This window comes from Protopterus annectens, chromosome 7.part0 (assembly GCF_019279795.1).
Source record: "Protopterus annectens isolate FY-2018-M chromosome 7.part0, PAN1.0, whole genome shotgun sequence".
Classification (NCBI taxonomy): Eukaryota; Metazoa; Chordata; order Ceratodontiformes; family Protopteridae; genus Protopterus; species Protopterus annectens.
Window position 1 is genome coordinate 481,378,891 of NC_056739.1, and position 14,965 is coordinate 481,393,855.

The window sequence follows — 14,965 nt, forward strand, 5'->3', positions numbered from 1 at the left end:
AGGTCCAAGGAGGTCTTTGTTCCACTGCACTTGGCACTAATCAGACCTGTTATTCAGTACAGTGCCTACTAACCAGGCCTATTATTCAGTACAGTGCCTACTAATCAGACCTATTATTCAGTACAGTGCCTACTTCGGTATGTACTTAACCAAGAGTATCCAACAAATGGAAAATCTACAGAGGTTCCTTACTAAAATAATAAAGAGCATAAGTAACTCCTGTGCAGACTGACATAAAGCCATGTCAATGTATTCTGTTTCTTATAGGCTTTTGAGGGGAGATTTTTGCCTGAAATACAGGTCATCTTTGTCCCCTACTTTGAAGGACCTCCTGCATATCTGCAAAACAGCACCAGAATTGCCCATTCTAAAGACTTCACCCTTGTCTGCGATATAATTAGGACGTGTTGCACAGATTGGTATGTATCCCAGAGAATACCCCTTCTCTGGAGCAGGCTTCCCATGCACATGAAGCAGAGTACTTCTTTAACCCAGTTCCCAGTGTAACTTGGATAACTGGATGGGGAATCAGAAATAATGGACACAGGCAGCCTGTAAATGGCTCACCTCCTGGCCCCTGCTTGTAAATGTTTCATATCTCTAGCCCCTTCTTACATTACCAAGGGTACCAGAATTTGTCAGAGATTTGGGGTGCACGGCTAGGCATAGAAATGCCCCGGAAGTCTGCCAGGTACACTCCTATGAACCTTTGACGCTCCCCGTCAGACAGTTTAGCAAGTAAAACAAACAATAAACAGTTATGCAAACAGCTGTTCTCATTTCCCCAGGGTAAGAGCTTCACTCCAACAACCCCTTACACGGCGTGCACGCACACACACACATACACACACTAACTCCACTGTTCCACAACAGTGACTGCAGTGAAAACTCCTTCATAAAGAACGTCAACCTCAACATCTCCCACAACTGTGTGTGTATGAATATGTATGCATCTACTGAAATTAGTCTAAAATTCAGTAGACTGCCTCTAAAAACATCCACTTCAAAAGATCAAAAAAGTCAACACCCTAATGCATTTGCTCCAAGACACAACCTTGGACCACGCAAAAGAAATCTACTGTTTTCCCCACACCCCCTGCTAGTTTTATACATTAACTCTGAAATTGCACAATTCCTGGGGAATTGGTATATTCCCAGCTACAGGGATTGGTAATCTCACACACCTGTCAACCATCTGTTTTGTCAACCAAAATGTGTCAACAAAAACATTGCCATTTGGGAGTTTTGATTATTATTATAGGCAGTTCTGCATATGTGTCATTCACTGCCATGAACTGGCTGTTTGTCGACAGAATGAAAGACTGAAATGCAATCAGTTGTTCCATTCATCTTGATTTTAAGATTTCAGATGAATGGAACATTGAATGCATGTGGGTGAGGTAAGTGTGTGTTTCAAGGATTAATGCTGATACTTAGTGTAGTGCATATGTGTTTGTGCATGTTTGTGTGCATGTCTGAGCTGTCTTGTTTTGTGGTTGTGTTATATAAAGGACTTTCAAAGGTAAGGTACAAGGTTAGGATTAGGGTTATTCTGTATTAGTAAGGTGGGTGAAGCCAATGCCTGTCCGACCTTTTCCATGACAGTACTTTTCTTCAGGTTAATAATATCTGAATGTGTTGTAAAGTTTTGCTGATTGGATTGCAAAAGGAAACTGTTTCCTTTTGAGGTCTTTTTTCTTTGATGTTACCACTTTTTTGTTATGCTGATTTTCAAAATGCTTGCATCCATTAATTCAGTGGTTTTTGCTAAATTAACAGCTACTCATATATAATGTGTGTGTTTCTAAAGTATTGTCTAGTCTGTTCAGATTTCTGACTGAACCTGTGTGGCATCTGACCTCATCTTACAGTTTTGGTGTGGTGTCTGACCCCTGCTTTGGTAGATGTTCTTCGTGTTTCACTGTTGCAGTCATCACATTTGGGTTATCCCTGCCAGGGTAGCCCTCGGCCAGCCCAAATTCCAGAGGCTTAGTATTTCTGCTCCGGTTGCTGTCGCTTCAGGACTGATGTCAAGTCGTCATTAGTATAAAGTAAGGCAGCCGACGCCATTACATTAGTCTTTCTACCCCTTCCAAAAGAAAAAGAGATCTGTCCCCAGCATTTTTATCTGAACAGGAGTCTGATGACTCTGAAGCATATGAATATGAAGACATGCAACCCCTCTCTGCTTATGAGGATTCTGATGCAGAGGAATCCATTCCTTCAGCCTCTCCACCCGAGGACTTTTCCTTTGGGGAAACCCTTCATACCTTAAGGGAGCATTTCCAATGGGAATGTCAGGACTACCCTCCGTCTAAAAAGAGACTCCGAGAATTCTTAGATCTTCCACAGCACAGACCCCTGGCCATTCCCCCAGTCCTGGATGTTGTGGATGATGTTTTCATGGATTCTAGTTTGACACCTCACACCCTCCCTCCTGCTCCCAGAAAACCTAACAGGTATTACAGAGTCCCTGACTCACACAAATTTCTTTTCAAAAATCCTACTGCTGACCCTGAGGTAATTTCTCAAGGGCCTAAAGGAATTAAAGCAACCTCTGCTAAGAATCCCACCCCCCAGATAGGGATTCCCAAGCACTAGACAGATGGGTAAAAAAATTATACACCTCTGCTACTCTTGCTATCAGAGCACTAAATTGTCAGTTCCATATGATAAAATGTCAGCAATATACCATGAAACTCCTCAAACAAAAAGTATCTTCCTGTCCTGCTTGTGCAGAAAATAAATAGTTACAAGTGTTAATGCATTTTGCAACTCCAGTAACTAAGCATATCTTACACTGTGGTTTTGATGCCCTAGAAGCTTCTTGCAGGGCAGCATTCACCGGTTCTGTCCTTAGAAGGCATGCTTGGCTTAAAGAACAGCCCTTGCCAGACCATGTCAAATCTAAATTATTGGATGCACCCTTGCACAAAAACAACTTATTTGGCACCAAGGCAGAGGAGGTCTTAAAAAAGATGGAAGAAAAAGCTAAATCTATGCAGACAGTTAAGGATTTCCTACAGGTACAGCCACCCAGGTTCAGCAGGCATTGCCCCTTCAAGCATTGGTCCTTTCCTGCCCCCACCAGGTCAGTTCAGCCCAGACCCGGGGAAGCAGACCCTCCAGACAGCAGCCACAGGGAATGCATAGATTAAAGCAATGGAGTTCCTCCACTTCAAATCCAGGGAGTTCAAAGCCACCCCCTTATGATAATAACTCACAGTGACTCTCCTCCCCCACCCCCCTCCCTCTGCCCACCCGCATTTGCCCCTAGGAGGAAAATTCTCCTTCCACGCAAGCACCTGGGCCACCATTACCAATTACCGCTGAGTCCTCAACATAGTGTCCCAGGGATACAAATTTTTTTTCCACACACTCCAAACCCCAAAAGGGTTCCCAGATCTTCCTCCAAACCAGTGGGCAGAGGCCAAAAAGCAAGTTCTTTCCCTACTCTCTATGAGGGCAATAGAGCACGTTCCTGCAGAACAGATAGACCAAGGTTTCTACTCCAGACTTTTCCTGGTACCCAGAAAAGAGGGCACCTGGTGCCCCATCCTCGATCTGTCCATTCTAAACACCTTCCTGGTGATACCAAAATTCAAAATGCTCACCCTCCAGCAACTGCTACCTATACTCTCCAAGAATGCTTGGCTATCCACCCTAGACCTAAAAGAGGCCTACTTCCACATTCCTATCAGGGAATCACGCAGGAAATATCTACGTTTTAGAGCAGGATCTCTGCACTTTCAGTTCTCTGTGCTTCCCTTTGGCTTATCTACTGCTGCCAGAGATTTCACAAAATGTCTGGCTCCCGCTATTACCTTTTGCAGGCAAAGGAATATCCAAATTTACCTATACTTAGACTGCCTAATTCAGGCAGACAGGCAGGAAAAGCTGCTCAAGCACCTGGCCATTGTAAAGTCCCTACTAACCTCCCTAGGGTACACTATCAGTGAAAAGAAATCCAAACTAGTACCCACCCAAAGGATTATATTCCTGGGAGCAAGCCTGGACACAGCATCCCAGATGGCATTCCTTATATCAGAAAAGCAAACTTACTTGACGGCCTACTTCTCTCAACTAGCCACCAGACCCCAGTTATCTGCAAGGAAAATCTTGTAAGCTCTGGGGTGCATGGCTTCTTGCAGTCTACTCATTCCATATGCCAGACTGCATATGAGGAAACCTCAATGGTACCTTAAAAGCCTTTGGTGTCAACACTCTCAAGACCTGGAAAATCTTATACCAATGATACCTTGCCTAAGGAAAGATTTTCTTTGGTGGGCAGCAGCATGCTCCCACAACAAGGGATTACCTTTCTCACCACCACCCCCCCACCACCCAGACCCTAACCACAGATGCATCAGACTATGCCTGGGGTGTACACTTGGATGGCAGGTGCGTACAGGGCCAATGGAGCCCACAGCAAATCCATCTGCACATCAACCAAAAAGAGATGTTAGCTGTCCAGCATGCATTGACAGCTTTCAGGCCCCTTCTCTCCCCAGGGACTCTCCTAATCAAAACAGACTACACCACTGTGATGTGGTATATCAACAAGCAGGGAGGGACTCACTACTATCCTCTATGCAGGCTGGCTATGACCCTTTGGCACACAGCCTCTGCCATGCAACTCCACCTGTTAGCACAATTCCTGTCAGGCTGTCTAAACTCTCTGGCAGACAACTTAAGCAGAAATCTTCTGGACCCACACGAGTGGCAGCTAGACCAAAGAATCTTCACCCTAATAACTCAGAAATGGGGCACCCCGAAGGTCAACCTCTTTGCTTCCCACACCAACCATCAGCTCAGCAAGATCTGCACCAGGGAGCCTCACTGCATGGCCTGGAAAGTGGATGCCCTGTCCTTCCCCTGGGTCAATCTATCGATCTATGCCTTTCCTCCACTACCTCTCATCCCCAGGGTACTACTCAAAATAAAGGAGGAAAAACCAAGGACAATTCTTATTGCTCCAGACTGGCCTCGCCAGCACTGGTACCCACTGCTGAGCAGCCTGTCCCCACTGCCACCATTGCATCTCCCTCAGACCCCAACCCTCCTGACCCAGAGGGAAGGAGAATTCATGCATCCCCAATTGCAGACCCTCAGTTTGGCAGCCTGGCTTATTCCCTGACCACTGATCAATCTGCCAGTCTCAGTAAACAGGTTCTAAATGTTATACGTGAGGCTAGACGCACTAGAAAGTCTTATGCTGACAAATGGAAAAGGTTCTGCAACTGGATTCAGGCTAAGGGAGACGTTACAGCACAGCCCTCCCTTCCTCTCACCCTGGATTACCTAGCTGACCTACTACACAGTGGTCTGTCCTTTTCCACTATTAAAATTCATGCCTCTGCTATTTCTGCTCATTGGGCACCCACTTTTCTCACACCCTCTGATCAAACAGTTCCTAAGAGGGGCTAGCAACTTGAGGCCACGGCACCTACCCCAGCTTGGGACCTAAACTTTGTGTTGGAAAAGCTCACGCTTCCCCCCTTTGAACCAACATATTCAGCAGAGTTAAAGTTTCTCTCCTGGAAAACAGCCTTGCTTCTGGCCATCACTTCAGCCAGAAGAGTCTCCAAGCTACAACCACTCATGGCTGTAGTATCTTCCATGCTGACAGGATGTCCCTCAGGACTAACCCATCCTTCGTGCCCAAAGTGGTGTCCAGTGTGGCTGTCAACCAATCCATTCATTTGCCCACCTTTTTCCCTTAACCCACAAAACAAGGGGGAAAGGATCCTGCACACTCTAGATGTGCATAGATAGCAGCTCAGGTTCTATCTAGACAGAACCAAATCATTCAGAAAGACTGATCACTTGCTGGTCAGCTTTGCTGCAGGGGCAGAGGGCAAAGCCATCTTCAAAATAACTATTTCCAAATGGATAGCACACTGCATCAATTTCTGTTACAAGCAACCTCTCCCTAAGGGGGTCAGGACTCACTCTACCAGAGCAGCCTCCACCACTGCAGCTTTCCTCAGAGGAGTCCCCACTAGGGACATCCTGGAGGCTGCCACATGGACATCTGTTCACACCTTCACCAAGCATTACCACCTGCCTATCTTCTCCAAATTAGGGCAGGCTTTGCAACTGCAATCTTGCAGGGCATCCTAGCCAGCCCCTAGTATCCTTGACTGCCTCCACCCTTTTCCTCAGCTTTGAGAATCAACCCAAATGTGATGACTGCAACAGTGAAACACGAAGAACATAGTACAGTTGTGTACACTTACCATAAATGTAGATGTTCAAGTGTATTCACTGTTGCAGTCCTGGTTTCCCTCTCTCCATTCCCCTCTTCTTCTCTCTCTCTCCTTACAAGGAACTCTTTGGTATTTACTTTCTACTGGTGGGGTTCTTCCACCATATCCTGGCTCCCACTTGGGGGCTTCTGACAGGGCAAGAAAAACTGATGTAATGGCGTCGGCTGCCTTACTTTATACTGACGACCTGACGTCAGTCCTGAAGCGACAGCAGCCGACGCAGAAATACTAAGCCTCTGGTATTCGGGCCGGCTGAGGGCTACCCTGGCAGGGATAACCCAAATGTGATGACTGCAACAGTGAATACACGCGAACATCTACATTTATGTTAAGTGTACGCAACTGTACTTTCTCCATCTCTATGATTTCTGAACTCTCCATCAGTAGTTCAGTGAGATTTTGATTTCTGTCCCCTGCAGTCCTAGATCTGTGTAATTTCTAACAGTTGCCTTGCTAGCTTTATGTGACTGCCATCCTTAAAAAGTAAAATAATGTAAAAAACAAATCCCAAATTGAATGGGGCGTCACAGGCAAGGAATACGTGGTTGTAACTCTCACGGGCCTTGGAATATCTGTGAATCTATGAAAAATACCACATATAAATAAAGAGTGAACTCACACAAACACTGATCCCACTGTCCGTAAAAAAAAAAGAAAAAGAGAAAAAAGAAACACGGTCCTAACAACAAAATGCTAATTCAATGAAGAGTTAACTTGAAGCTGTACAACTAAGCCTACAGTATTATTTTTGATGTAACTTGATGAAACATACTCAAGTAAATGCAAAACAAACTAACACATAAGGCAGAATAAGAAAACCTCTTGGCGCCCCATGTTTTATATTGTTTTTAGGGACTTAACTGATGATCTGACAATAAAGTGGACTGTAAGTCTTTTCAAGCAAGTTTCTTATAAAGGACTTAATTCTGTGGGGTTGCAAGTAATCAGTAAACCACACTTCCTCTTGAATTCACTATTTTTGATTAGATTGAACTACATATGATTTAATCATTTCTGATTCCTAATCCATTTCGGAGCATAAGGTATAAACTGGATTATTATTCACATCCCTGGTTTCTACATCAGTTTATAGCATTTTAATTTCTTTTTCATAACCACCATGCAGGGGGCTGCCTGTTTTCACTTACAAGCTGGCAATGGCGCTAATTTTGCACTCTATAAACTTGATTCATTTAAAAATATTTCATGTGCCTTTTGTTTTGAATGATTACTGAATATGTTTAGGAACTGTAATGAATCTATAAGTAACTTAATTGTCGCGCCTGGAGTTGAAAAAAAGTAATATTTAAGTGGCACTACTGCAGATTGCTTCTGTAGAATTTTAATTTCTGCTGTAAATATGAGATGTTGCTCTTCTGACACAATGCAGCTGAAGACATTTTTCTGCTTATTTCAGATCTCTTATCATTAAATGCAGCAGCTACCGCCAGGCCCTTTGGTGGAGTCAGGAGATCACAGATATGACAGAGAAATGGGGCAAGGACTTCTTGATTCATCAACGCTTTGAATCCTTTGCTCCTATCCGTCACAACACGCTAGCCAAATGGTAACCACCTAATTTTTTCTTTTCCCAACCTACTTGAATAGTATAGATAGCATGTTTCCATGGAATGGAATTGTGAAGATGTTATGAGGGAAATTCAGAGAAGTGTAGCAGATTATGCACATATTCTTTTCCAAGTTTTATACAGTTTAAAATGTGAAAGAAAAACACTTTTTCCAATTAAGTACCGTTTAAAATATTTTTAAGTTGCTGATTCCTGGGCTTTGGTTGTAGTTCCTGTGTACTGTTTCCTTGCCTTATTTGGGGGTTTACTAGTTTAGTCCAGTTTCAGAGTTGCTGATTCCTGGGCTTTGGTTGTAGTTCCTGTGTACTGTTTCCTTGCCTTATTTGGGGGAGAGGAAGTTACCTTGCTTACCAGTGGGAGTGGGAAGCATTGAGCTGCCTTTTGTCCAGTTTTGTGAGGTTTCAGCCAGTAACTAGTAGTTTATTGGTCGTTTTGGGCCAGTTTCTAGCTTTTTCCAGCCCCTGGTATAAAGCGGTAAACGCTGCTTTTCCAGCTTGTACCTACTCAGCACAGACTCCACGTGGGCCAGCAGAGTAATCCAGGCTGCAGAGAGCTGAATAAGCGACTTTTCTTGATACTAAGTATATTTTTGTTGCTTTCCACATCTGAATACCTAGCGACTGTATTTCGCCTGCCTTTCTGTTACATTGAAGCTGTTTTTACTGCATTTAACTTAATATTGCACTTGGAATCATTGTTTGTTACTTTTTGACTGTATTTGTAGCAAATTCTTCTGTGTAAGCTGTAGTAGCTGATTCATAGCATTTATAAGTGTTTGCTGTACCTGTTTCTGCCTGTTTTTTAAAAAAAAAAGAAAAAAATATCTCTTGTATTTCCCGCTTTACTAGTTTAGTCCAGTTTCAGAGTTGCTGATTCCTGGGCTTTGGTTGTAGTTCCTGTGTACTGTTTCCTTGCCTTATTTGGGGGAGAGGAAGTTACCTTGCTTACCAGTGGGAGTGGGAAGCATTGAGCTGCCTTTTGTCCAGTTTTGTGAGGTTTCAGCCAGTAACTAGTAGTTTATTGGTCGTTTTGGGCCAGTTTCTAGCTTTTCCAGCCCCTGGTATAAAAGCGTAAACGTTAGCTGAGCTGCCACTGTTGCACACTAGGGCAGCGCCGGTTAGGCGGGTTTAAACTATTCGGGCTACCTAAAGTCCACTCTTCAAATTTTCCCTTAAAACTACCTTCCTTGAACTATACTACTGATCTAATCAGCGTATCCTATAACTAAAAAGATCATCTCTACTTGACTCCAAGTAGACTATTCTCTATCTGTTAAACCTAGCACTTGCTCCTACAGTACTTATTACCTTGATACGGCACTCTTGTCATAGATAGTACCCCAAAAAGGTAACCCCCATTTCTCGGTCACCCACGTCCCCCTGAATCTTTTTATCTATCCTTCTAGCATGTCGAGGGATCAGTTGCTAGTGTCCTCTCCTGCTCAGCTGGTGAACCTGGGAATACTGAGGCAATGTTACAATTGCCTCATGTACACAGACAACCCTCTCCTCCTCCCACAAAACACAAATACATGCGAGAGATGCAACTATATGGCCAAACTGGAGGCTGAGCTCTCTCAACACAGGACTGGCAAGACCAGTCAGGAGGAGAAGGTTACCACACACACTATAGACCCAGTCTCACATAGTACCATTACAACCTCAAATCATACACATAAACACACAAAGACATACTCGGAGGCTCTGATCAAAAATCTACCAAAACAGCAGAGGCCACCAAAGCAGACACCCAAACAACCACCACCTCAGAACACAACACCTGCAACACATAGACCTCACAGTCAGAGTGTCAAACAGTCACAGCCCTTAAGGCCAAACACAATGCCAGACACACTAGTCATTAGTGACTCCATATTCAGACACACTGACGTCCCGCTCACCAGACTGAGTAAGGAGAAGGTCACAGTAAGCTGCCTGTCGGGCGCTAGAATCCGCCACATAACGCAAGCACTCAGGTCTCTCAACAGCAGGTACAAATATGACTCAGTCATTGTCCACGCTGGTGTAAACGACCTGAGACGTACCTCCTTGGACTACATGAAAAGAGACATTGAGGAGCTCTCTGATTATGTAGCCCAGGCAGGTATGACCCTGACCTTGAGCAGTATCCTACCTTCACCAAGAATGATGCCACAATACAGAGATAAGATGATCAGCTTTAACAATTGGCTTAAACACTGGTGTCATTCAAAGGGGAATCAGTATCTGTCTGCCTGGGATGACATGCTGGACAAGCCACGCTGCTTCGCAAGGGACGGCTTGCACCTGTCACCCCTGGGATTCCGGATATTGGCAAAGGCTCTTGCCACCCCCATAGTGCCTTTTTTAGGCAAGGCTCAAATTCTAAACCTACCACCCTAGAACACAAAAAAGGAAAAAAACTAAGGGTAATGCTGCTCAATGCCAGAAGTGTAAATCTCAAAATGCACGCACTCGAGGCCCTTCTCAGTATGGAGAACATCGATGTCTGTGCTGTGACAGAAACCTGGTTCAAGGCTCCTGAGAGCACCCCAGCGCTATCAGGTTTTACCTCATATCATGCGTTCCGGCCCCAAAATCCGGACAATACCAAGAAAGGAGGGGGTATCCATATTCATCAAGGACACCCACACCTCAAGACTGGTGGCAACGCACGATGCATCGGAGACCATCCAGGTGCAATTAACCATAGGCAAGACTGCTCTGCAAATTGTAGCATGTTACAGGCCACCCTCACAAACTCAGGAACCTCACATGGCCTTCCTGAAAACACTAGAGGGGATAAATGTATCACCAAACACCATCATACTAGGTGACTTCAATTACCCTAATATAGACTGGGAACACTACTCAAGCCCAAACACCCTAGCCCAAAAGTTCCTGGAATTCATAAACTCAAATGCCATGGAACAACTAGTCACCATCCCCACAAGAGGAGATAACATACTTGATCTCATCATCACGAACATGGGAGCACAGTGTTCAACACCGAAGTATACCCCTCACTGGTGAGATCAGATCACAAACTAATCTCGCTGGAGGTCCTCATCCCACCCCACCTGAAATAAAAAGACCACAGTAAAGAACTTCTCAAAAGCCGACTTCACACTTCTAAAGACTAGTGTGGTCTCCTTTAAGGCCCCGAGGCGGAAAACAGTACTCAAGCCGCTGAATCACTTACAAATGCCTTCTACCAGCACCTGCAGGACTGCATGGATAAGGCAATCCCAAGCAAAACAAAGACTCTTTGTACCAAAGGCAAGCGTCCAGTCTGGTGGACCCCAGCCATAAACAAACTCTACAACAAAAGGAGGAAGCTACTACAAGATAGAGCAAAATCCTTAAAAGGTAAGACACCCTTGATCACTATAAGTAAAAAACTAAGAGCTCTCATAAAATCATCCAAAGCAAATTTCGAGAGAAAAATAGCTAAAGACTCAAAAGACAATCATAAGGCCTTCTATAGCTATGTTAGAAACCTAGGAGGAAACTCCCAGATATGCTCAGAACTAGTTCAAAATGATGTGAAGATTACTGATCCTACAGACATTGCCAGCATACTGGCTGACAGGTTCAGTGCAAACTTCTCCCCCCCCTCCCGCCCAAAAGGAGAGATATCTATACCAAATGATTGCAGCCCCCCAAACATCTCCAGCGCCCAAGTGAGAACTGCTCTCTCCAAAGCAAAAAACACAGCATCCATGGGACCTGATGGTGTCCCCGGCTGTGTGCTCCACGAACTCAATGAGGAATTAAACCCACAGCTAGGACAGCTGTTTAATCAAAGTCTTACCTCTGGATATGTACCCAGGAGTGGCACTGCAACTGTGGTCCCACTTCACAAAGGTGGTGCCTCCACCGACCCTGGAAATTACCGGCCCATTAGCTTGACAAGCCTTATCTGCAAAGCCATGGAGAGGATCATAATGGACCTCATAAATAAAGACATAGGGAATTTGCAGACTTTGGATCCAACCCAGTTTGGCTTTGTCAAAGGCAGATCATGCCTTTTAAACTTGGTTGACTTTTTCGAAACAGTCACCAAAGCCATTGGCGAGGAAAGGCAGTCCATACAGCCTACCTCGATCTGGCTAAGGCCTTCGATACAATACCCCACTAGGGTATCATTGAAAAACTCATCAGCTTAAATGTTAACCCATACATCACAAGATGTGTTGCGAACTGGCTGAGTGACAGAACCCACAGGGTCAGAGTTGCTGGCGCCATGTCAGACTCAAAGCCTGTCACAAGTGGTGTCCCACAGGGCTCAGTCCTGGGCCCACTCTTGTTTGGCATCTACTTTTCCGAAGTACAAGCAAACACAGGAGGGTTATGGCTGACAAAGTTTGCAGATGACTGCAAACTGGACGCCATAGTAGAAAACACATATGACACAGATATCCTTCAGAAGGGTCTCACAGAAACGGATAACTGGTGCCAGAGCCACGGCCTGAAGTTAAATGCCAAAAAATGCATAGTCATACCCTTTGGGAAAAACAAGGTTACCCCCAGCTACCAAATAGGTGGCAATCCACTGAGCACAGAAGAAGTTATCAGGGACCTGGGGACCCAGGTTGATAGTAGTCTGTCATTCGACACCCATGTAGCTAAAGTAGTTAGGAAGACCTTCTACATTGCCCACCTTATCATGAAGGGATTCTCATCTAGATCAAGGGAGGTCATAGTCTCCCTTTACTCATCACTCATCAGACCAATGATTGAGTACAATGCCCCATTCGGGATGTATCTGACCCGACACTTGCAGCAGCTGGAGAGGCCACAAAAGTTCCTCACCAAAAGGATAAAGGGTCTCAAAAATCTGTCCTATGCTGCCCGACTGAAAGAACTCCAGCTCTATTCAGTCGCTTACCGCTTGCTCAGAGGTGACCTTTGCCTAACATACAAGGCCATATCAAACCCAGATGTGATGAATATGCTTCACCTCAAAAAATCTAGATCCATCAGAGCCACAAGTGCGGGAGACTTAAACCTCGACACGGCTATTAATAGGACGTGCTGGAGGGATAGATTCATCACCCAAAGACTCCCTATGCTGTGGAACAAAATCCCGGTACATGTGAGGCAGAGCACCTCGCTGGCCTTGTTCAAGAGAAATCTTGACCAATGGATGGGAGATCGCAGATATACCCCAGGGATCACCTCAGTGTCACTGCTCGACAGAGGCACAGCAAAATAATGGGTATAGTTCCCCATACTAAAGGGGTGGCGTAAGCCACAAAACGATGGGCTAGGCTTGTAAATGCCCTCGGGCAGATAGCCTAGTATGAACCTATGAACCTATGAACCTAAGTCACTGTGCAGTTCTAGAAACAGAACATTCTTTGCATCTCAGCCACATAAGAGCATTGGGAAAAGAAGATTAACAGTGATGGACTGAAAACCGTTAAGTTAATTGAGGCCTGTAAGACTAGGAGTAGGGGTATAAATTGGTAGTTAAAAGAAGGGCATTGTTTCATTCCATTTTTTAAAAAAAGTACTGTTTCACAGCAAAATGTCAGTTTTTTTAACTATGTAAATGTCTGCATTATGTGAGGTAACTCATGCACTGGTAGGGCTGGGGAATTATTGGCATCTGGGATAATAACTATTCCAAGGCCACAGCTATTGTTAGTATGCTGTCCATAACAGCCTAGTGATTGAAGATGACCATGTGCCACATGTGCTTCTCCCTCTGACTCAGCTTTGTTAGCTTGTATCTCAATAAAGTATGTAGTAACAGTTAGTTACAGTTTCAGTAACCTGAGCATTGTGGCTGTAGGCCTTGTGGAGAGTGAAAGGACTTACAGGTGATCCTTTCCCAGAGATAATGATGTAGTAGTGAGATTGCCTTTGTTTACCCTAGAGACATGACATCATAGACAACCAAAATGCTGACAAACCAGCTGAAACAGGAATGTGACAGCACTTTTCCCATCTTTGGCAGTGAAGGGCTTTGGTTAAAGAACCCAGGATTTTAAAGAAGCCTTGCAAGTGTGCACGTCCCTCACAGCTTTACAAAAGACCTGTTACTTTGCTAATTGCTGTTTAGTTTTCATGTAGTGCTGTGCATGTTTTAACACTACTACTGAGGTCTCTCACTGTCTCTGTCTCTCTCTCTCTCTGTCCAGCTCTCCCTGAGAAAGACAAAGTTGTATTTTGCTTTCTTCCAAAATGGGAGCTACTTTGGAAACAGCTTCCATACATTTTGTCTTTGCACCAAAGTTTGCTGCTATTGTTGTTAAAAAGGCGCATACATCAAATTTAAATTTCGCTCACAGTGAAGCTAGTCAGCACATTCACTGCAGATTTGTGAAAGGACTCTATAGCTTTTGAAATAATATTACAAGGGTTGTTGTAAATGATGACAATATTCCCAGGACCACCTCAAGTTTGCTATAGTTGACTGTCTTCTGAGGGGCTCACTGTACATATCTGCGATTTTAGCTCCTGGAAGAATGAACAACATGGTGAATTTGAACTTCCCAGTCGTATATGTATATATAAGTTCAGGGTATGTTAGAGGCTAACTACCCACATGGGGGAGTGCAGAGAATGCTTGCACTACCATCAGAAAATGTTTACATTTATTTTTGGGAGGGGGGGGTTCTGTCGCTCAAAGGTTGTGGTCATTCAGTTGATTCCCCAGGGTCTTGTAACTGGGGAGTCACAGTCGATGCCTACTGAGGCTACTGCAGAAGTTAATGTTCATTTCTTAGTGCTTCTGTAAATGTCTAACATTTTTTTTTCTTCTCTAGGTTTGTCAATGGCAAAGATTATTTTTCTGCTGTAGCTGATGCTTTGGAGCAGGCCAATGAAGAAATATTTATCACTGACTGGTGGTAAGGCTGAAAGCACCCATTTTCTTTAAAATCCTGCGATTACAGAAAATGTATGCATTAAGCTATTGACTTCAAGGTATATTTTTAAAAAGAGAAAAATAAGATTTATATTTATACAGGTCACTGGCAATGGACTGGTGATACGTTAATAGCAGTGCCAGAATAAGTATACATATATATATATGTGTGTGTGTGTGTGTGTGTGTGTGTATGTATGTGTGTCAGTTTATCTGTGTCTTTGCACACATGTGCATATGTGAGTCCATTTG

General features: G+C 44.2%; 1 protein-coding gene across 3 annotated transcripts in view; it reads left to right on the forward strand.

Moving 5' to 3' along the window:
* The window catches only part of PLD2 (phospholipase D2), a 716,894-nt gene that overhangs the window by 420,030 nt on the left and 281,899 nt on the right, over window positions 1–14,965 (forward strand). For all 3 annotated transcript variants that reach the window (XM_044077075.1, XM_044077076.1, XM_044077077.1), the window contains exons 10-11: window positions 7,687–7,836; window positions 14,613–14,696. In XM_044077075.1, coding sequence (XP_043933010.1) covers window positions 7,687–7,836; window positions 14,613–14,696 — 234 coding nt within the window. The remainder of the gene's footprint in view (window positions 1–7,686; window positions 7,837–14,612; window positions 14,697–14,965) is intronic.